The sequence below is a fragment of the Pecten maximus genome, chromosome 10, assembly GCF_902652985.1.
Source record: "Pecten maximus chromosome 10, xPecMax1.1, whole genome shotgun sequence".
Taxonomy (NCBI): Eukaryota; Metazoa; Mollusca; class Bivalvia; order Pectinida; family Pectinidae; genus Pecten; species Pecten maximus.
This window is the reverse complement of record NC_047024.1, coordinates 15,510,220-15,532,513: the sequence shown is the minus strand read 5'-3', so window position 1 is coordinate 15,532,513 and position 22,294 is coordinate 15,510,220. Positions and strand designations below refer to the sequence as shown.

General features: G+C 39.1%; 1 protein-coding gene across 1 annotated transcript in view; it reads left to right on the top strand.

Moving 5' to 3' along the window:
• The window catches only part of LOC117335589 (palmitoyltransferase ZDHHC17-like), a 35,679-nt gene extending 15,375 nt beyond the window's left edge, over window positions 1-20,304 (top strand). Inside the window, exons 10-16 of the mRNA XM_033895683.1 lie at window positions 9,543-9,643; window positions 10,010-10,134; window positions 11,164-11,320; window positions 13,008-13,091; window positions 13,691-13,848; window positions 17,926-18,107; window positions 19,133-20,304. Of these exons, the coding sequence (XP_033751574.1) occupies window positions 9,543-9,643; window positions 10,010-10,134; window positions 11,164-11,320; window positions 13,008-13,091; window positions 13,691-13,848; window positions 17,926-18,107; window positions 19,133-19,301 (976 nt within the window). The 3' untranslated portion in view covers window positions 19,302-20,304. The remainder of the gene's footprint in view (window positions 1-9,542; window positions 9,644-10,009; window positions 10,135-11,163; window positions 11,321-13,007; window positions 13,092-13,690; window positions 13,849-17,925; window positions 18,108-19,132) is intronic.
• Window positions 20,305-22,294: the final 1,990 nt, after the last annotated feature.

Genomic DNA, 22,294 nt, shown 5'->3' with positions numbered 1-22,294 from the left:
CTATGAAGGGTTTGGACAGTAGTTCAGAATTAAATCTGTGAAAGATTTGGACAGTGGGTCACATTTAAATTTGTTGAAGGGTAAGAACTGTAGGTCAAATTTCTCTATCTGTTTGTTCAATCCTTATATATTTTCTACTGATTTTTTATTATCTCCTTTAGATAATGAGTTTTAATTTTATATATTGTTGCTTTGTGAAAACATGCAAAAGATCAAACTTATGCTTGGTATTATCCTTTGTAATAGGAATCTAGTCTTTTGTGGGTGCTGGTAAGGGACAGGCATTGTGTGTTCATTACAGAGTTATTGCCCTTGGTGTAAGCTAGTTAGGAATAGGAAGTGTTTGGTCATTAGTGTAATGTTTATGCTTGGCTGTGAGGGAATTATCTAAAATGTACTATAAAACAGGAGAATCTTTGTAAACAGCTTCCATCTTTTATTCTTCTTTCCAACTAACTCGCAAAACGGATTCGGAGAATCCGGATCAAGTATAAACTAATAAAACAAAATTAGAAAACATAAAAATATCCGGAATTTGAATTATCTTTCTTTAAATCATAAACCAACTTAATTAAAATAATATGATTTCTAAAGACCAGTAATGTCATGTACATAACATGCCCCCCTTCAAAAAATGAACCCTGTGAATTTATACACTGGTCATAAGAAATCACACCCTAACCTAATGACAATAAACATAGGAATTCAATCTTCAATCAAAAATTAGAAATACAGAGTACAATGCTATACAAAATATTATCATATCACAAACATCTTGTAATATAAATCCATTCAAATGAACCAGTTCGACAATGATAAGTAGAGTATTACTTATTAGCCAATATTTGAATTATTCAAAGTTCAATATAGGAATATACTGGTGTACAGTTTTAGAAACAAGAAAATCAAATTAAATTCAAAATCCAAAAACCTATGAGTAAATGATTGTTTGTAGCTCTGTGAATATAATCAACAGAAAATGTGCTACCTAAACAAAATTAAGCATATTGCTTTGCCAAATACTAACAATACATGAGTACTTGCAACTCTGTGAATAATATCAACAGGATGTGCTACAAGATATGTAAGAAGATAAATGACAGGCAAAATCAACAAAGCAGGACTTTTACTATGACCTGAAAATGGCTTTACTAGGTCCTGACTAGAGAATCTAGTATGACTAGTATAGTAATACAAAAATCTAGTTTCACTAGTGTGATAATAGAATACAAACTTAGTATCACTAGTGATAATATAAATACAAACTATGTCCTGACTAGAGAATCTAGTGTGACTAGTATAGTAATACAAAAATCTAGTATCCCTAGTGTGATAATACAAATACAAACTATGTCCTGACTAGAAAATCTAGTATGACTTGTATAGTAATACAACTCAACTTTTGTGCGAGAAAATTCGACATCAAAATACTATCATAACAACCATGGCTAGTAGAAATATAATATTTTCAAAACATTCATCAATAATAAGATGAATGAAATATATGATGATAGTCAAAATACTAATTAAACATGAAATATATGATGATAGTCAAAATACTAATTCAACAGTATGGCATTATGTACTACATACAACATCATTATGTAAACATGTATTATAAAATGGAATGTATGTATCAAAAGTAACTCGTACATGTATTGTTCAGTTAAGAACGTTAATACTGATTATCCTTTAATCTATATATTTCTAAATGAGCGGCGGAGGGCGTCGCTTAAGTCCTTGCCTAGCATTGCTAGCCAAGTCACGCAAAGGAAGCCAAATTGCGTTCTGCGCTGGTTCTCCCTTCATATGTACAAGGTACTCAAAAGTTCTACCATTCTGTCTCTTAGCCAAAATTCTCTGTACCTTTCCAGAGGCACTACTGGTACACGAGACGTCGGACGGGTTGATGTGGTCCACATCACGAAATCTAACTGGTTTTCGGACAGTTCGTATTGGCCTTGGAGCAGATATAGGTCGAGTAGGAACTTCGCTGTTTTCATTCTTGTAAGTTTCCGGGGCGACGGTGGCTTGTTTAGAAGCTTCATGATTTCGATCATTTGAACTGTGGCCGGTGGGCTCAACAGATGGGTTCTGAGTAGTTGCCATGAATATATTGTCTTCAGAAGTAGATATTATTTCTGATGTTGAATCTTTCTTGCTAAACTCACAATCAATCTGCTTCTTCATTTTTCCTGTTTGACTGTCAACCGGAACAGAAATTTTGTTCTTGTCATTGTGAGTGTGGCCTCTAATGTCAGATTTGTCCTCTGAACCATAAAACACGGGATCCTTCCGTAAAAACGAAGGATGTCTGATGTGACGAGTCTTTCGCCTTCTGTTACTCCGAGCATGATGTTTGTCTTCGGAATAACCGTCATATCCGTCATCCTCATCATGAGAAAGAACGTTACCAGACTTAGAGTGAACAACAGGAACCTGTAAATGAGGTTGAATAGACCGAATATTGTTCACCTCGTCAAGCGAGTGGAAATCAGATGATGCAACTCCGACGAGATCTTTAAGATGATGTCCTCCAGGTAGTTGAATATGTCCTGTGTTGTCATCTGCATACGGAAAGAAAGGATCGTCCTCAACAGGGCTTTGAATGGGATCACGTGGGTTGTACTCAATACAGCGAGACAATGCATCTGGTACAATCATTTCAGCCGCTGGCTTATACTCTAGCTTGAAGTTGAACTGTTGGAGGATGGCGACCCATCTTTCATATATGGCTCCTCTCATCTGTTTCTGAAACAGAGGCCGCAAAGCCTGATGGTCACATTCAACAAAGAAGTGACGACCTTGGACATAGGACTTGCAATCTAATACTGCCGTAACCATTCCTAAAAGTTCTAGCTTTGTAGGACCGTACGAACGCTGATATCGACTCAGTGATTTGGAACCAAAACGTACAACACGTTGTACGACATCCGATTTATTTCCGGACTCACAGGGATAACACTGGTACAACATGTATCCAATGCCATGTGAAGATGTATCAACTGCCAGGTGGAAAGGGATATCATAGTTTGGAAAGGCGAGTACTTCAGAATGTACTAGTAAGTCCTTCAACCGTTGCAATGCCTCTTCTTGTAATGCTGTCCACCGGAAAGAGATCCCCTTCCTGGTCAGGCGAAGTAAAGGTTCAGCAACAGAACTATATTGTGGAATGAATTTCCGAAACCAATTGAACATGCCTAGAAGTCTACGCAACCCTTTGAGGTCCGTCGGTGTAGGGAGATCTCTGATTGCTTGAACTCTTTCTGGAGGTGGTGAAATCCCGTCCTTGGAAATGTGGTGACCTAGAAACACACAAGACTCTTCTGCAAAGGAACATTTCCTTGGTCCTAATTTGAGTCCTGAAGACTGTAGTCTCTGAAATACCTCTGATATGTCCTTCAAATGTTGATCAAAGGTTGCAGATGTTATCAAAATGTCATCAAGATAACATAAACATGACTTAAATGTTAATCCCCTCAGTACTTTATCCATGAGTAATTGAAATGTACTCGGTGCTGAACTGAGACCCATGGGAAGGCGATGAAACTTGAAGGTTCCAAAACATGTATTGAAAGCTGTATATTTAGAACTGTCAACGTCGATAGGCATTTGAAAAAATCCTGAACTCAAATCTATTGAAGTAAAGTATCGAGGAGTTTGATTTGAGAACGACTCGGTTAGTTCTTGTAGATTCGGAATCTCGTATTGAAATGGCTGCGTTTGAGAATTTAAATATCGAAAGTCAACACAAAACCTGAATTGAGATAAACTAGACTGTCTTGTGATTGGCTGTTTTGGCTGACTTGTATGTGCTCTCTTAGTGACCAACACAACAGGACTTGTGATGATAATTTCTTCAGCCTCGCTGACTGGTACAATGATCCCTTGTTCAAGGAGTTCATCCAACTGATGACGAAGAACTTCTCGCTTATCAGGAGGTAACCGATATGGTCTTTGGTGTTTAGGTTTTACATCCGGTTTCAAAAGAATCTTGTGTTGAACAACCTTGGTGAAACCTAATCCAGGATTGTCTGAAGTCACAAACAAATCCTTGTGGTTTGATAGCAATGTTCTCATCTGTTCCTTTTGTATTGATGACAGATGGTCTGAAAGATTAAAATTTTCTTGAAATCTGGCCTCGGAATAATTACATTGAGTATCTGTATCAGTCGATGATGTTGAAAGTTGAATGTTTTGCACAACTTTGTCATCGACATCGGAAACTTCATCCTCAGAAGAAACGTGGTCAAAATGTGCGATTGGCTTGCCCTTAAAAATAGTGATAGGCGATGATGTTGGGTTCAAAAGCTTTACTGGAACAGTGTTCTGTTGTGAAACTGTAACAAGGGTCTTGGCTACAAGAAGGTGATTGTGAGCACTGTATGAGCTACTAGTACACATTCCTTGACATCCATATAAGGCTTGGACTGGTAACTGTCCCCATATTACTACTTCAGAATTTGGCTGGATGATGGTGCGCTCCATGCATCTCACACGTGTTGATGGAAAGCTATATGAATTGTCCGCAAAGTTGAGAATAACACCTTTTTCTCTTAAATAGCAAGATCCCAGAATCAACGGATGTGAAGTATGTGGCAAGATATGAGCAAGCACATTATGTACCTTGTTTTGGACTTGTATCTTGAGGATTACAGTACCGAAGATTGACACTGACTGGTTGTTTGCCAAAATAATTTTGTCATCAGGTGTTGGTTGAAAATTAAATTTAGCATGATTTGGAAGAGCCTCAAAGAGTTTGTTGCTTACAACGTTGATTGAACTCCCTGAGTCGATGAGCGCTGCTAATTTCAAAGTATGTACTGTAACAGGCATGTATATAAAGTTACTATTTTTCTTCTCAGACCCCAAACCATTTACATAGCTGTTCCCGGCGGGCTGGGGTGTGTTCCCGTCAGGTCTTGCAGGTTTCCCTGTCCCCGTGTAACAAACATAAGGCAGGCAAGTGCTCTGTGTCCATACTGAAAGCAAAGCTGGCACTGAAGAGAAGGTGTTGATTCCCCTACTCCATTCCAGTAACACGTCCGTTTAGTGTGACCTTCACCAAAACAAGCAAAACACTCAACTCTTCTCTGGTGTGGTAGATGTTGACCCTGGTGTGCTTGATGTTGACCCTGATTTGGTTGATGTTGACCCGGATGTGCTTGATGTTGACCCTGATGTGATTGATGTTGACCCCGATGTACTTGATGTTGACCCTGATGTGCATAATGTTGACCCTGATGTGCTTGACTCTGGTGTGGTGCTTGATTTTGCCAGGGTTGTTGCTGAAAGGATGTTTTGTGCTGCGACTGTCTGGGCCTGTATGATGTTGTTCCTGTACCTTTGGCTTGGCCAACAGCAAAGTCTTTGACCAAGTCTGTTAATGCTTGTACCTGGGTTTTGAGATCATTGATGTCATCATCCCTGGGTTTGACCGCAGCACATATTTTTTCGGTGGGTGATGAAGGGACATCATGTTTCCTGTACCCACAGGTTTCACCCATCTTCGCCGATGACAGGGCTGCATCAATGTTGCGTGGACATCCTGCACGAACAAAGAAGGCAAGCTCATGGGGCAAGCCACTTATAAATTTGGAGAGCACTTCAAAATCGGGTTTTCCAATCAAGTTACCTTTTTCAAGGAGTTGACAGTAAAAGTCCTCCAAAGGCTGGCCAGAAATAAGAGACAGTCCCTGAAAGTTGGTGCTCTCCACCATCATGCGTGGGCTCTGCCAATCTAGTGTCAGGAATCTCTCTTTGAACGCACCCAAAAGATTGTCCCATGATTGTTTGTGGGCACTGTCTAATGTATTAAACCAGGTCAAGGCAGGTCCCTGCAGATGTAGGTGAAATGCTGCTATTTTCCTTGATGTATTTACAGAGTCCACATTGATTAAAGTTGCATATGAATTGAATTCATTTATAAATTTATCTCCATTTTCATGTGGGTACCCCGAAAATTTTTGACAACTACATGTAATTGATTTAGCCATTTCACAAATGTCCACAGGCAAATTAACTTCTAAATGTTCTGAAGGTATGGTCTTAATTGATGTCTCTACTGAATTTGTTATTGATGAAGTGTCGGTGGTGACAGTCTCAGTGGTAAAATGATCACCTGACCTAACATTCAATGAATCTATAGAAAACTCTAGAGTAGAATCTGTACATGACTCTAAATCATGCTGTAGTGAATCTAGAGAAAATTCTGGAAGGCTTGGAAAAGTAATATCATATTCCAAGTTTAAAAGTGGTATTGGAGTACTTTCATGTATAGTTGGTTGGCGTTGATTATAACAGGGTGTAACAAAATTTGTGTTCAGTTCCAAAAAGCTATCCGAAAGAATTTGTAAAGATGTTTCATCAGGGTCCGCAGCCACTGTCACTGGTGTTACATTCATAGCATGATATAGTGCACTTTGTCGGCCTGTGGGCTTTCGACAGACTATAACAATAATGTTATGGCAATACCCAGCATGACAATGTTGGCTGGTGGGCTTTCGACACAAAATAATCACAATATATCAGTCGGCCGGTGGGCTTTCGACACAAAATAAACACAATATATAAGTCGGCCAATGGGCTTTCGACATATGTCCACAAAATAATCAATATATGTCGGCCGGTGGGCTTTCGACACAAAATAAACACAATATATAAGTCGGCCAGTGGGCTTTCGACATATGTCCACAAAATAATAAATATATGTCGGCCGGTGGGCTTTCGACACAAAATAAACACAATATACAAGTCGGCCGGTGCATGCATGGCTTTCGACAAATGTCCACAAGCAAATTAACAATATATTGAACAAATTCAATAATGTCAATAAATGAATAATTAGTACAAGAATGTCGGCCGGTGGGCTTTCGACATTATATATATATGAAAATTACTAGTCAGCTGTTAATTAAGTAAACACAACACAAAATGTTAATTTATTGAACTAGCTCCTGACACACATGGACTATTTTCTCCTGCCATACTGTTAACAGGCTGCGGCGTGGGTGTAGGCCATCATACAGTTTAAAGTAAGAAAATTGTGAAATCCTCCCACGTGATCTATGGATGCGAAGATCTGTATGGAGGGCCAAGTGTGATCTTGTGTGTGTGTTATTAAAATTACAAATGAAAGTGTTCAATTTCATGACAAAGTCCTCAAATTGCTTTTGATATCTTACACATACTGCTGATGGAGTCAAACATGATTTATGAGGGTACTTTCTGATCGAGTTTTGGAGATCTTTTGGAGGAATGGTGCCAAATAATACGCGAGCAGTAGGATTACGATTTAGAATTTCACGTTCAATGTCCAAAATTGTCAAAATGATGTTGTTGTATTTAGTATTTTTGTTGTTGTCTGAATAATCCGCAATATTGTCCGGAATATCGTTAATACCAGCACATATAACATATAGTTCATATCCAGAGTGGTCAAAATCCCGTAAAAATCGTGCGTGGTCCCCAAGCGTCGAACCCCGGGAAACTTTTAGAATCAACTCGCCCAAACGAGCACCGGCAAATCTCGAGTCGGTGAAAACGATACACTTGTCCATAACCTACATTTACCTTACATATTCGCTTAAGATGACCTGAGGATTCTCCACCATGTAATGTTTATGCTTGGCTGTGAGGGAATTATCTAAAATGTACTATAAAACAGGAGAATCCTTTGTAAACAGCTTCCATCTTTTATTCTTCTTTCCAACTAACTCGCAAAACGGATTCGGAGAATCCGGATCAAGTATAAACTAATAAAACAAAATTAGAAAACATAAAAATATCCGGAATTTGAATTATCTTTCTTTAAATCATAAACCAACTTAATTAAAATAATATGATTTCTAAAGACCAGTAATGTCATGTACATAACATTAGACAGAGTTATAGCCCTCTGTGGGGGCTGGTAAGGGACAGGTATTGTGTGGTAATTAGGGCCCCGCATCGAGAGATGCGGGTGCCCTATAGTAATCAGGTTGTCCGTCCGTCCGTCCGTCCGTCTGTCCGGCCGTCTGTCTGTCCATCCGTCTGTCCGTTTTTTTTCTTCTGCACAAAAATGATTGAAGGAGATGAAGGATTTGTATCAAATTGGAACTGATGATTCCTCATGCATCCTAGATCAGATGTGTAGTATTTCATGCAAATCGGATTCAAAATGGCTGTTAGGCGGCCATATTGGATTTTAACATTAACATGAAAATACTGGATCTTTGTTGTTTTTAACTGTTCACTATTCGATTATGCAAAGTTGTCAAGAAATAAACCAAGAGTTAACTGACAGAATGATCAAACTCATAGTTCAAGGTCTCAAGTTCAAAGGTCAACGGTCAAGGTCATCCTGGGTCGGCTTCAAAATGCCAGGTAATCGACCCTTTTAGATTTTAGCAGTCAAAACAATTTTGACATTTTCTTATCAATGAAGGATCTTGTTCTCAATTGGAAACTTTGATTGCTTCAACAATTTAAATTCGTTTGAAGGATTTAAAAGGTCTAAAATTGTCATTTACTTTTTTTTTCAGAAAAGGAATGTAATCCTATCATTATTCAAAAGGCTTTATTCAGCACAAATCATCTAATAACATGAAATGTTTGTGCTTACTTAGTTTTCCGACGTGATATCACCATCAACTGCTCCTATACTAATAACCTAAGTTGAATATAATATTATATAACTTATTGTAGTTTGTACTAATAACCTGGTTAATTATATAAATTTCCCATTGAAGTTTGTACTTATAACCTGGTTAATCTTATAACCTGATTGATTTTAATTTGTAGCAATAACCAGGTTAACTGTAATTTTGTTTAATAAATAACCTGGTTTATTAGGGCCCCGCATCGAAGATGTGGTGCCCTATAGTAATCAGGTTGTCTGTCTGTCTGTCCGTCCGTCTGTCCGTTTTTTTCTTTTGCGCCAAATTATTGACGAGAGTTGAAGGATTTCGGTGAAAATTGGTACCACTTACAAAACCGTCTGTTGCCATGGTAACAAATGGAGGTTTCTGATTGGTTGAAATTTCTATATTGTTCGATTTCGGTGAAAATTGGTACATAGTGGTTTTTAGGGAAGCCAAACACAATGGTACCACTTATGAAACCGTCTGTTGCCATGGGAACAAATGGAGGTTTCTGATTGGTTGAAATTATTGGGAATTTTCGAGTTGATTTTGGGAAAAAATCAGGCTAAAACGCATTGAGAATGGGGTCGTTTGGCGCACCCAGTTATATAGGCAGGAAAAACACTGACAATAATTATTACATTTACCCTGAAGGGTCAGACACATAGCGGGGCCCTTTCTGACGTGTCAGTGTTCTAGTTAGAGAGTTATTCCCCTTTGTGGGCTCTGTTATGGGACATGTATTGTTTGGTCATGGTAGAGAGTTATTTCCCTTTGTGGGGACTGGTAATGGACAAAGATTGTTTGGTCATGAGTTTGAAAATTGCAACTAAAAGTTAAAGATAGGCATGGAAATTAAAATTGAAAGGATAACAGAAGATAGCCAATATTTTATATCACAAATTATTGTTTATTTTTCAGCTTCTTCTTTGATGACAAAATGATGGTGGTGATGCCCATCAGTATCTACCTGGCCACCAAGTTATGGATGTACTACACCTGGTTTGCCTATCTGGTGCCCTGTATCCTTCGTATGGAGTCGACCACACAGTTAGTGTGAGAGTAGTCTGTACAATGATCGGTCTCAGTTTGTGTAAGATTGGTCGGTACAATGATCAGTCTGGGGTCCCTGGGGAGTATAGAGTTAGGGCTGGTACATATAAACATTTACAGCACGTACCCTCATTTACAGCAGAGTTGACCGAAACTCAACAGAATAAATTACCTTTTAAGCTACAGCTATCAAATCTCTCCTGTTGGAGAGTGTATCATTTTAATTAAACTTTTCATACCAGAGCTGTCATATATCTGCAGCTATCAAATATTTCTGTAGGAGAGTGAAATCTTCTGGAAATCTAGCAGACTTATAATCCTTGACCGCTTCCCAGATATACAGAGTACGGAGAAGAATATCTTGTTTACGCTGAACACCCTACTGCTGACTTATAACTTCTGGAAGGCCTGGCGAACTGACCCAGGTTACATTGAAACTGACCGTACCGACAAGGTTAAGGTATGTTACTTAGTACAGATACATGTTCATTGGATGTTGCTAGTTAGACCGTGGAATAAAATTATCTGCTGTTTGTCCATTTGTCTGGCTGTCCATCTGTCCATCTGCCCATCTCTCCATCTCTCCATCTCTCTGTCCTGCTTAAACAGTTACAGGTAATTCTAGGCAGAGTGGAGGACGAGACCCGCACCTGTCAGATACACCTGTCAGATACACCTGTCAGATACACCAGTCTGATACACCGGTCTGATACACCTGTCAGATACACCTGTCAGATACACCTGTCAGATACACCGGTCAGATACACCGGTCTGATACACCTGTCAGATACACCTGTCAGATACACCTGTCTGATACACCTGTATGATACACCTGTCTGACACACCTGTCAGACACACCTGTCAGACACACCTGTCAGACACACCTGTCTGATACACCTGTCAGATACACCTGTCTGATACACCTGTATGATACACCTGTATGATACACCTGTCAGATACACCTGTCAGATACACCTGTCAGATACACCTGTCAGATACACCTGTCAGATACACCTGTCTGATACACCTGTCAGATACACCTGTCAGATACACCTGTCAGATACACCTGTATGATACACCTGTCAGATACACCTGTCTGATACACCTGTCTGATATACCTGTCAGATACACCTGTCTGATACACCTGTCAGATACACCGGTCTGATACACCTGTCAGATACACCTGTATGATACACCTGTATGATACACCTGTCTGACACACCTGTCAGACACACCTGTCTGATACACCTGTATGATACACCTGTCTGATACACCTGTCAGATACACCTGTCAGATACACCTGTATGATACACCTGTATGATACACCTGTCTGACACACCTGTCAGACACACCTGTCAGATACACCTGTCTGATACACCTGTCAGATACACCTGTCTGATACACCTGTATGATACACCTGTCAGATACACCTGTCTGATACACCTGTCTGGTACACCTGTCTGATACACCTATGTTCTGTTTTCTACAGGTAATTCTAGAACTAGCTGAGGACCAGACCTTGTCATTGAACCAGTTTTGTAGCACCTGTCTTATACACCGCCCTATCCGGTCCAAACATTGTAATACATGCAACAAATGTGTGGCGAAAATGGACCACCACTGTCCTTGGATAGACAACTGTGTAGGTCAGTATAAACTTCAGCATTTATGTCTTACGTAATAATAAATAATATTTGATTGTTTGTAAATAATCAATATTCCATTCTTTGTACGCAGAATGCGGCTTTCTAAATGGTTGAGTTTTTACGTGCCTCCATGAAAAAACGATCTGAAAATGGCGTGAAAAATGTGACATCACAATACGGCCATTGACATTACGTATCTATTTGTGAAAAAGAATCCTGTATAAAATCAGTTAAATTATACATAAAACATGTTTAAATTTTAAAAATCAATTTCAAAAATTGATTATAAGCGTTGACGTCAATTATTTTTTGTTTCATAGGGTATATATATATACACGTATAGGGGTATGCAGATTCACACAGTTTGCAAACAGAATTGTTTTCATACCCCAATGAAACTAAAAATAATTGACATCAGTGCTTAAATGATAAATTTTTCTTTGTTTTCATGGTAAATACTCAAATGTGATTGGTCGAAAAATTCTTTTCATTCTTCTATGAAAGAAATTCTGAGAATGGCGCGAAAAATGTGATGTCACAATACGACAATTGACGTTGCGTATTGATTTGAGAAAAAGAATCCCATTTAAAACCAGTAAAATTGTACATAAAACATGTTTTGAATTAGAAAATCATTTTCAAAAATTAATTATAAACGTTGATGTCAATTTTTTTTTAGTTTCATCGGGGTATGAAACAAATTTTGTTTGCAAACTTCTGTAAGAAACCGCCACGCGGATTCATACAGTTTGCAAACAAAATTTGTTTCATACCCCGATGAAACTAAAAAAAATGACATCAATGCTTAAATGATAAAGAAACCATAATTCCAACTCAAAATCGACAAAACAAGTGCAAACTATGAACAGAAATATAGATTACATGGAGACCCTTGAAAAAGTTCAAAGAGAACACCTAGGGGCCACGATAGCTCGGTCGGTAAGAACGTCGGCCACATAATCTCAGGTGAAGGTCTAAGGTACATGGTTCAATGCTCCCTCTCCGTGTCGGTTTGTGTTTCTCGGGAAGCTGAGAAACAAGCCAGTCTCTGCTGTCATGGTTGTGTCCTTCAGCAAGATATGTAAATAATATCGTAGGTAGTGGAAGCAAAATTATCAAAGGCTTTTATTTGTCAAAATGAATAAAAACTGTGCTTATATCATAAAAATTCTGTTCTGTAAGAAAAAAACTTAGATAGTATAAGTTTGAGGATTTAGGCATGGACATTTTTTTCTGGTTTGATGTCATGGGGCTAACTCAATGAAAATAGGTTTTATTTTGGATTGTTTCCTTTTTAGTCAATGAACAGTGAAACAGTATTACTCAACTACCCAGAGGTTTTTCATGAAATAATAAAGCACAGTATTCTGTATCATAAAACTGTCAAGAATAGCTCATTAAAAAAAAAAAGAAATTCAAATGTATTCTTAAAAAAATCTTGTGGTAGTTGAATAAATCAATCAGTTCAGCTTCTTAAAACGAAATATTAAATATCCAAAATAAAAGCCATTTTTCATTGAGTTTGCCTCCTGTGGACAAATCATGCTATGTACAGTAACTTTAAAGTTGAGAACGGTAAACTCGTTCTGTGGTTATTATAGAAATGCGAGTTTTACTGTGGAATTATTATAGATATGTGAGTTTTACTGTGGAATTATTATAGATATGTGAGTTTTATTTGCCTCAGGTGTGGACAACCACAAGTATTTCATTGGATACTTGATTTTCTTGTTCGGGATGATATGTTGGTGCTTCCATGGCTGCCAAATTTGTAAGTACAGACATCAAATTACAGCCATTAAATTTGCAAGTCTTAGTGGTTGTATTTAATAGTTTATAGACCAAATCCAAGAATAGTGATTTAATTTGTAAGTTAAGAGATCAGATTTGTTATTTGTTGTAATTTTTTTAAGTTTAGCTGTTGTGATTTTATCTATTAGTTTAGAGTGTTTGTATAGATCAAATTTCCTTAAAAATTTCATGATAAGTATCAATATTAATTCCCTGTATTTTTGAAACATCACAGGATGACATCATATTAACATTTTGTATATTATATTGCAGATATTGAACTAATCAGATTAATTGATATTGTTGGGATACCCACCGTTAATTAATCTCTTAAATTTCTATACCTTTAAAGAAAACTCTTGTGGGGGCACACTATTTGGGAGGGATATAGATGGGGACAACTCTTATATAGTGAGCTATCTATTCAAGGTGGGGGCGGGGCGGGGCGGGGCGGGGTGGGGTGGGTGTGGTTGGGGATGGGGATGGCTCTTTTGCAGTGAGCTATCAATTTGGGGGGATGGGGGGCGACTAATTCAAAGCACATTCAAAGCACATTAACATCTTTTCTTTTCTTTGTAGACTGGAATCATGTGTGTCCATTTGATATCTACGTTGACGGCATTACAGGAATTATTTATAAAATCGTTAAGGCGTCGCCGTGGGTAGCTTGGATTGCTATCAACTCAGTTGGCCACATGTTGTGGGTTGGCATTCTGCTGTCCTGTCAGATGTATCAGGTCAGAGCCTGTTTTTATTAGGACATTTCTGCGGGGAAAAAAATGTATGAAAAAAAAAAAAGAATCAAATATTTTTCTGTTGCGACTTGACCAACGAAGTTGGAAAAACAAATATTATCGTTTTATAGTGTCTTTGATTTTTAGGTCACCTGAGACGAAGTCTCAGTTGACCTATTGCAATCGCCTTTTGTCCGGCGTCGTGCGTCGTAAACAATTTACATTTTCAACTTCTTCTTAAAAACTGCTGAACTAAATTCAATGAAATTTTACAGGAAGCTTCCATGGCTGAGAGTGAACCAAAATTGTGAATTATATGGTCCCCACCCCCCAGGGGCCTGAGGGGCGGGGCCACAAAGGGTCAAATTGACTAAAATTTCAAAAATCTTCTTCTCTACTCTCAGATATGGTAGAATCAAATACTTTTCATAGATGGAAGGGTCTTAAGGTGCTTTACCAAAATTGTGAATTTCATGACCCTGGGGTCTCACGTTTGCCCCTGGGGAGAGGGTAAACTTTACTATAGTTTATATAGGGAAATCACATTTTTGACTATTATTTGTTGGATATCTATTGGAATTCATTCTAACTTGGTTCAAATTATCAGCATGGGATGACACTTTGATGGTATGTACATGTTGGCCCTGGTTGACCCCCAGGGGCTGGTGGGCGGGGCCAAAAAGGGTCAAATTGACTGAAATTTCAAAAATCTTCTTCTCTACTCTCAGATATATTAGAATCAAATACTCTTCATAGATGGAAGGCTCTTAAGGTGCTTTACCAAAATTGTGAATTTCATGACCCTGGGGTCTCACGTTTGCCCCTGGGTAGGGGGTAAACTTTACTATAGTTTATATAGGGAAATCACATTTTTGACTATTATTTGTTGGATTTCTATTGGAATTTATTCTAACTTGGTTCAAATTATCAGCATAGGATAACAGTTTGATGGTATGTACATGTTGGCCCTGGTTGACCCCCAGGGGCTGGTGGGCGGGGCCAAAAAGGGTCAAATTGACTAAAATTTCAAATATCTTCTTCTCTACTCTCAGATATGTTAGAATCAAATACTCTTCACAGATTGAAGGGTCTTAAGGTGCTTTACCATAATTGTGAATTTCCTAGCCCTGGGGTCTCGCGTTTGCCCCATGGGAGGGGATAAACTTTACTATAGTTATAGGGAAATCACATTTTTGACTATCATTTGTTAGCTCACCTGGACCGAAGGTCCGGTGAGCTTATGTCATGGCGCGGCGTCCGTCGTCTGTCGTCCCGTCGTCTGTCGTCCGTCGTCCGTCGTCCGTCAACATTTGCTTCAAATCGCTACTAGTCAAAAAGTTCTTATTGGATTTTGACCAAATTTAGTCAGAAACATCCTTGGCAGAAGGGGATCAGATTTTGCATAAATGGTGACTCTGACCCCCAAGGGGCCTGAGGGGCGGGGCCCAATAGGGGAAATTGAGGCAATTCCTTTAAATCGCTACTAGTCATAAAGTTATGAATGGATTTGAACCCAATTTGGTCAGAAACATTCTTGGGGGAAGGGGAACAGATTTTGCATAAATGGTGACTCTGACCCCCAAGGGGCCAAAGGGGCGGGGCCTAATGGGGAAATAGAGGTTATTCCTTTAAATCGCTACTAGTCATCAAGTTATGAATGGATTTTAATTCAATTTGGTCAGAAACATCCTTTGCGGAAGGGGAACAGATTTTGCATAAATGGTTACTCTGACCCCGAAGGGGCCAAAGGGGCGGGGCCTAATGGGGAAATAGAGGTAATATCTTCAAATCGCTACTAGTCATAAAGTTATGAATGGATTTGAACCCAATTTGGTCAGAAACATCCTTCAGGGAAGGGGAACATATTTTGCATAAATGGTTACTCTGACCCCCAAGGGGCCAAAGGGGCTGGGCCTAATGGGGAAATAGAGGTAATTCCTTCAAATCGCTACTAGTCATAAAGTTATGAATGGATTTCAACCCAATTTGGTCAGAAACATTCTTGGGGGAAGGGGAACAGATTTTGAATAAATGGTGACTCTGACCCCCGAGGAGCCAAAGGGGCGGGTCCCAATAGGGGAAATAGAAGTAATTCCTTTAAATCGCTACTAGTCATAAAGTTATGAATGGATTTGAACCCAATTTGGTCAGAAACATTCTTGGGGGAAGGGGAACAGATTTTGCATAAATGGTGACTCTGACCCCCAAGGGGCCTGAGGGGCGGGGCCCAATAGGGGAAATTGAGGCAATTCCTTAAAATCGCTACTTGTCATAAAGTTATGAATGGATTTGAACCCAATTTAGTCAGAAACATCCTCCAGGGAAGGGGAACAGATTTTGGATAAATGGTTACTCTGACACCCAAGGGGCCAAAGGGGCGGCGCCCCATATTGGAAATAGAGGTAATTCCTTTAAATCGCTACTAGTCATACATTTATGAATGGATTTGAACCCAATTTAGTAAGAAACATTCTTGGGGGAAGGGGAACAGATTTTGCATAAATGGTGACTCTGACCCCCAAGGGGCCAAAGGGGCGGGGCCTAATGGGGAAATAGAGGTAATTCCTTTAAATCGCTACTAGTCATAAAGTTATGAATGGATTTTAATCCAATTTGGTCAGAAACATTCTTTGGGGAAGGGGAACAGATTTTGCATAAATGGTGACTCTGACCCCCAAGGGGCCTGAGGGGCGGGGCCCAATAGGGGAAATTGAGGCAATTCCTTAAAATCGCTACTTGTCATAAAGTTATGAATGGATTTGAACCCAATTTGGTCAGAAACATTCTTGGGGGAAGGGGAACAGATTTTGCATAAATGGTGACTCTGACCCCCGAGGAGCCAAAGGGGCGGGTCCCAATAGGGGAAATAGAAGTAATTCCTTTAAATCGCTACTTGTCATAAACTTATGAATGGATTTGAACCCAATTTGGTCAGAAACATCCTTTGGGGAAGGGGAACAGATTTTGCATAAATGGTTACTCTGACCCCGAAGGGGCCAAAGGGGCGGGGCCTAATGGGGAAATAGAGGTAATATCTTCAAATCGCTACTAGTCATAAAGTTATGAATGGATTTGAACCCAATTTGGTCAGAAACATCCTTCAGGGAAGGGGAAGAGATTTTGCATAAATGGTTACTCTGACCCCCAAGGGGCCAAAGGGGCGGCGCCCCATATGGGAAATAGAGGTAATTCCTTTAAATCGCTACTAGTCATACATTTATGAATGGATTTGAACCCAATTTAGTAAGAAACATTCTTGGGGGAAGGGGAACAGATTTTGCATAAATGGTGACTCTGACCCCCAAGGGGCCAAAGGGGCGGGGCCTAATGGGGAAATAGAGGTAATTCCTTTAAATCGCTACTAGTCATAAAGTTATGAATGGATTTTAATCCAATTTGGTCAGAAACATTCTTGGGGGAAGGGGAACAGATTTTGCATAAATGGTGACTCTGACCCCCAAGGGGCCTGAGGGGCGGGGCCCAATAGGGGAAATTGAGGCAATTCCTTAAAATCGCTACTTGTCCTAAAGTTATGAATGGATTTGAACCCAATTTGGTCAGAAACATCCTCCAGGGAAGGAGAACAGATTTTGGATAAATGGTTACTCTGACCCCCAAGGGGCCAAAGGGGCGGCGCCCCATATGGGAAATAGAGGTAATTCCTTTAAATCGCTACTAGTCATACATTTATGAATGGATTTGAACCCAATTTAGTAAGAAACATTCTTGGGGGAAGGGGAACAGATTTTGCATAAATGGTGACTCTGACCCCCAAGGGGCCAAAGGGGCGGGGCCTAATGGGGAAATAGAGATATTTTTGACATTTGGTCAAATCCAACCAGGTGAGCGATACAGGCCCCATGGGCCTCTTGTTTTATTTGTTTTGAAATTCATTCTTTCATTAAAATTTACTGAAATATTTCAAAAATCAGGTGACCGTTAAGGCCCATGGGCCTCTTGTTTCTATGAATCTTTGGGGATTTTAATTAACTCTACCGTTATTTAGATTGCCTGGTTAGGAATGACTATTGAGAGATTTAAATTTATAGAGATTTTAATTAATTCTGTTCCTTTGTTTAGATTGTGTGGTTAGGAATGACAACTAACGAGAGGATCAACTTTGTGAAATATGAATACCTACACGACAAGGAGGCAAAAATGCAAGATCATGCAGACATGAAAGGTCATGGCCACAGCCATGCAGGTCACGCACACCATAGTTTTCATGGCGGAGCAAAGGCCAAAACAAAAAACCCATTCCAGTAAGTATATCCTAAACACATATGTAATCCCAGCATTTAAAGCTAAGTCACATGAAGACTTTACACTCCCTTCTTGTGGTCAGAGCTGAGTAGGAACCAGTGTGGATTGTGGAGTGGGAATTATTAGTCAGCCGTCCTGGGGACCGGTCCATTAGTGTTTGGGGTAGGGTAGGAACCAGTGTGGATTGTGGAGTGGGGAGTATTAGTCAGCCGTCCTGGGGACCGGTCCATTTGTGTTTGGGGTAGGGTAGGAACCAGTGTGGATTGTGGAGTGGGAATTATTAGTCAGCCGTCCTGGGGACCGGTCAATTAGTGTTTGGGGTAGGGTAGGAACCAGTGTGGATTGTGGAGTGGGGAGTATTAGTCAGCCGTCCTGGGGACCGGTCCATTTGTGTTTGGGGTAGGGTAGGAACCAGTGTGGATTGTGGAGTGGGAATTATTAGTCAGCCGTCCTGGGGACCGGTCCATTTGTGTTTGGGGTAGGGTAGGAACCATTGTGGATTGTGGAGTGGGGAGTATTAGTCAGCCGTCCTGGGGACCGGTCCATTTGTGTTTGGGGTAGGGTAGGAACCAGTGTGGATTGTGGAGTTTGTGGTGTAAGTCAGCCGTCCTGGGGACTGGTCCATTTGTGTTTGGGGTAGGGAAGGAACCAGTCTGGATTGTGGAGTTTGTGGTATTAGTCAGACGTCCTGGGGACTGGTCCATTTGTGTTTGGGGTAGGGTAGGAACCAGTGTGGATTGTGGAGTGGGGAGTATTAGTCAGCTGTCCTTGGGACTGATCTATTTGTGTTCAGGTCAGGGTACGTAGGAATCAGTGTGGATTGTGGAGTTGGGGTATTAGTGAGTTGTCCTAGGGGCAGGTCCATTTGTGTTTGGGATAGAGTGGGAATCAGAATGATTGTGGAGTGGGGAGTATTAGTCAGCCGTCCTGATAGATCCATTTGTGTTCGGAATAGGAATCATTGTAGATTGTATTTCATGAAATTCAATGTAAATAATAATCATATGAAAATTTCTGTTCATAGTCGTGGAATGTTCAAGAATATGGTGGATCTGTTGGGCTGGCGTCTCTGTGGATTACTGAGGCCTAATAAACTGGATTACCGTCACCTGTTTGTACTCCCTGGTGAGCAGGCAGCTGTGTCCAAGAGACTAAAATTCAATGTGAACCGAGAAAACTACCAGTTTGTGTAGAATTAATGTGAAACTGGTAAAAACTTTTCTGATGGAATGAACTCTGTTACTCAGGATCCAGTATCGGTCATCAAGGATTCCTACTTCATTTAGATTTACTTTAAACTTTTAAAGTTATAATTTAGTAATTATTCTTTTTCAAATGGAAGGATAGAGTTTCTTTCTAATTACTATAGCTGATTTAAATGTACTCCTTTTTTTTCTTCTTTTTTTTTCTTTTCTTTTTTTTTATACAGCCCGAAGGTTCAAAACAATTACATTTTGATTTCATCTTAGACAGCATTTAATCTCATTTGAAAAGTGAAGCTGGAGTGAGATAGAGACTGTGTACATGTCCTAGAGACTGTGTACATGTCCTGTATGTATATTATATATAGTATGAAGGGGGGAAAGCTACCTGGTATGTCTTTTCAGTGAGACTGCGAGTCTAACAGCGAATAATTGGAACAGAACAAAGTTGTTGATGCTGTTTTCATTTCTGTAGTTATGACTTACGATCATGATATCTTCCTTTTTTTTGTAAAAATAAATGCTTGAGTTCCTGTAATGACTTACCATTTACAATGGTGTTAAGATGGCTAATGTTGAACTCACAAGGATATAGGAAATTGATTGCTACTTCAGATATATGTTAGTAGATAATAAGCATGAGTTGGAGCAATATCACTTTCATATTTATACTGTATTTATCCGCAAATAAGCCCCTGTCTACAAATAAGACCCTGCCTACAAATAAGCCCCTGTCTACAAATAGGCCCGTTTACAAATAAGCCCCTGTCTACAAATAAATCTCTGCTAGCAAATAAGCTCCCTTTTCCAGAATCATTAATTATACTAACAGTAAGCTGAAAATGGTTCCCCAAATAGACTGTCCCCAATCTTTTGTACTAAACTGTTTACATGGGGGAGGGGCTTATTTGAGGATAAATATAATATTGTTTACATGGGGGAGGGGCTTATTTGAGGATTAATGTAATATTGTTTACATGGGGAGGGGCTTATTTGAGGATAAATGCAATACTGTTTATATGGGGGAGGGGCTTATTTGAGGATAAATGTAATATTGTTTACATGGGGAGGGGCTTATTTGAGGATAAATGTAATATTGTTTACATCGGGGAGGGGATTATTGAAATAAATCTGAATTAGAACATCTCTAAGAGAGAATGTAAAAACAGTGTAGCACCATGGCCAGCGATCAAACATTTTGTGAAACGTTTCAGTTACCAGACATGCTGCATTTGTCGTTCATATGAAGATAAATGTTGTTACACAGGTTGTGTATGGTCAATATCACCAGCAACCCATGGCTGTTGACCAATGAAAGCCGTTGTTACATTGTTGAAGTAGTAGATTATGTACTTAGTAATTCTTGATCTTTGCGATCTTATTACCTGTAAGCCATGACTGTTCACCAATGAGAATCATTTAGTAATTTGTTACATTGCTGAGATGGTAAACTATGCTTTCCTTGACAGTATGATCCAAATGATCTATAACCCATAGCTATTGACCAATGAGAAACACCGTTACTTAGCTGAGTTGGAAGACTATGTTTTCCCAGACAGTATGGTCCAAATGATCTATAACCCATAGCTATTGACCAATGAGAAACACCGTTACTTAGCTGAGTTAGAAGACTATGTTTTCCCAGACAGTATGGTCCAAATTACCCATAACCCATAGCTATTGACCAATGAAAAACATTATTATATCATTACTAGTAGGATAGGATATGTTAGTGGACACGTGTTTGAAAGTTTGTAGGTGTATGGTGTGTAATTTTATAGAAATGACACAAACGTTGTAATGGAATAATGAATGAAATGTGGAAATGAGGTCATCTACCTGTTTGAAAAATGCCATCTAAATGTGTGAATTCTATTGCAAATATTAATGCTTGCCTCTATACCTTTTATACAGGAGTAAAAAAATCCCTTTTTGGACCCTTATTTTTTGTATACGTTTATCATTGATAAAGTATTATTAGTTATTCAGAAGGAGCAGCTTCAGTTATAGTCTATTCCAGTAAAATATCTATCATTTTGATGAATTGAGGAATCCAGAAATAAAGAAATCCTATGCATGGCGTCGATGAAAATGCAACTAAATTTATGACTGCTTGGAGTAAATCAGTTCTATGAATGGCCTCTGTTTGACAAACCCGGGGTTCTCACGTTGGAAGATATTTTACTGGAATAGGAATCTTGTATAAAATGGACTTGGATATATCTAAGTCGGTGGTCTGTAAGTGTTCTTGGAGATTTCATAAGTATGTAAACTCTCCCATCGCCTGTACGTGCTGTAAATCATACTGTTTATACTTCATATATTGTTTTGTTTATTAAAATGTCATTTGATATTCCAGTTAGATATTTTGATCGTTTGTGACTGCTTGTTTTTCATGAAACCGCCTACATTGTATTTATTAAGAATACATTCATATTTCGAAGAGCTTAATTATTTTTGTAGATAAGCCTGTTTTTTTCGTGAATTTCATAGTAACTGTAGTAATTGTATAGATTTTTTTTTCATTTTATTTATTTTATTTTTTACGAATTCTGCATCGTTCATAATTCATACAATGTATTTCTTAACGAGAATTCATCGCATTTTTACTTTGTACATTGTATTTTGCTACTTGATATCAACATCATAGTAAATAAACAGCAGTTCATAAAGAACTGGTCTTCATGTCTTTATTGTAAAGACTGACATCACGGTTCAGTGGGAACGTCGCGGTTCAATGATTTTATGGTTGAGTGACTTCTGTGACTGTGTGACTTCACAGCTCGATGAGTTCTGGTTCTGTGACTGATGGTTCCACGTTTTCAATGGTCATCACCTCAAAACTTCATGGTTTAGTGACTTCACAGCTCGGTGAGTTCATGATAACATGTTTTAAGGACGTCATGGTTCGCTGACTTCAGTTCTTCATGGTGTCAATTCAATAGCTGTTAATGTATTTTTGAAGTCGTCCAGTTATGGATTTC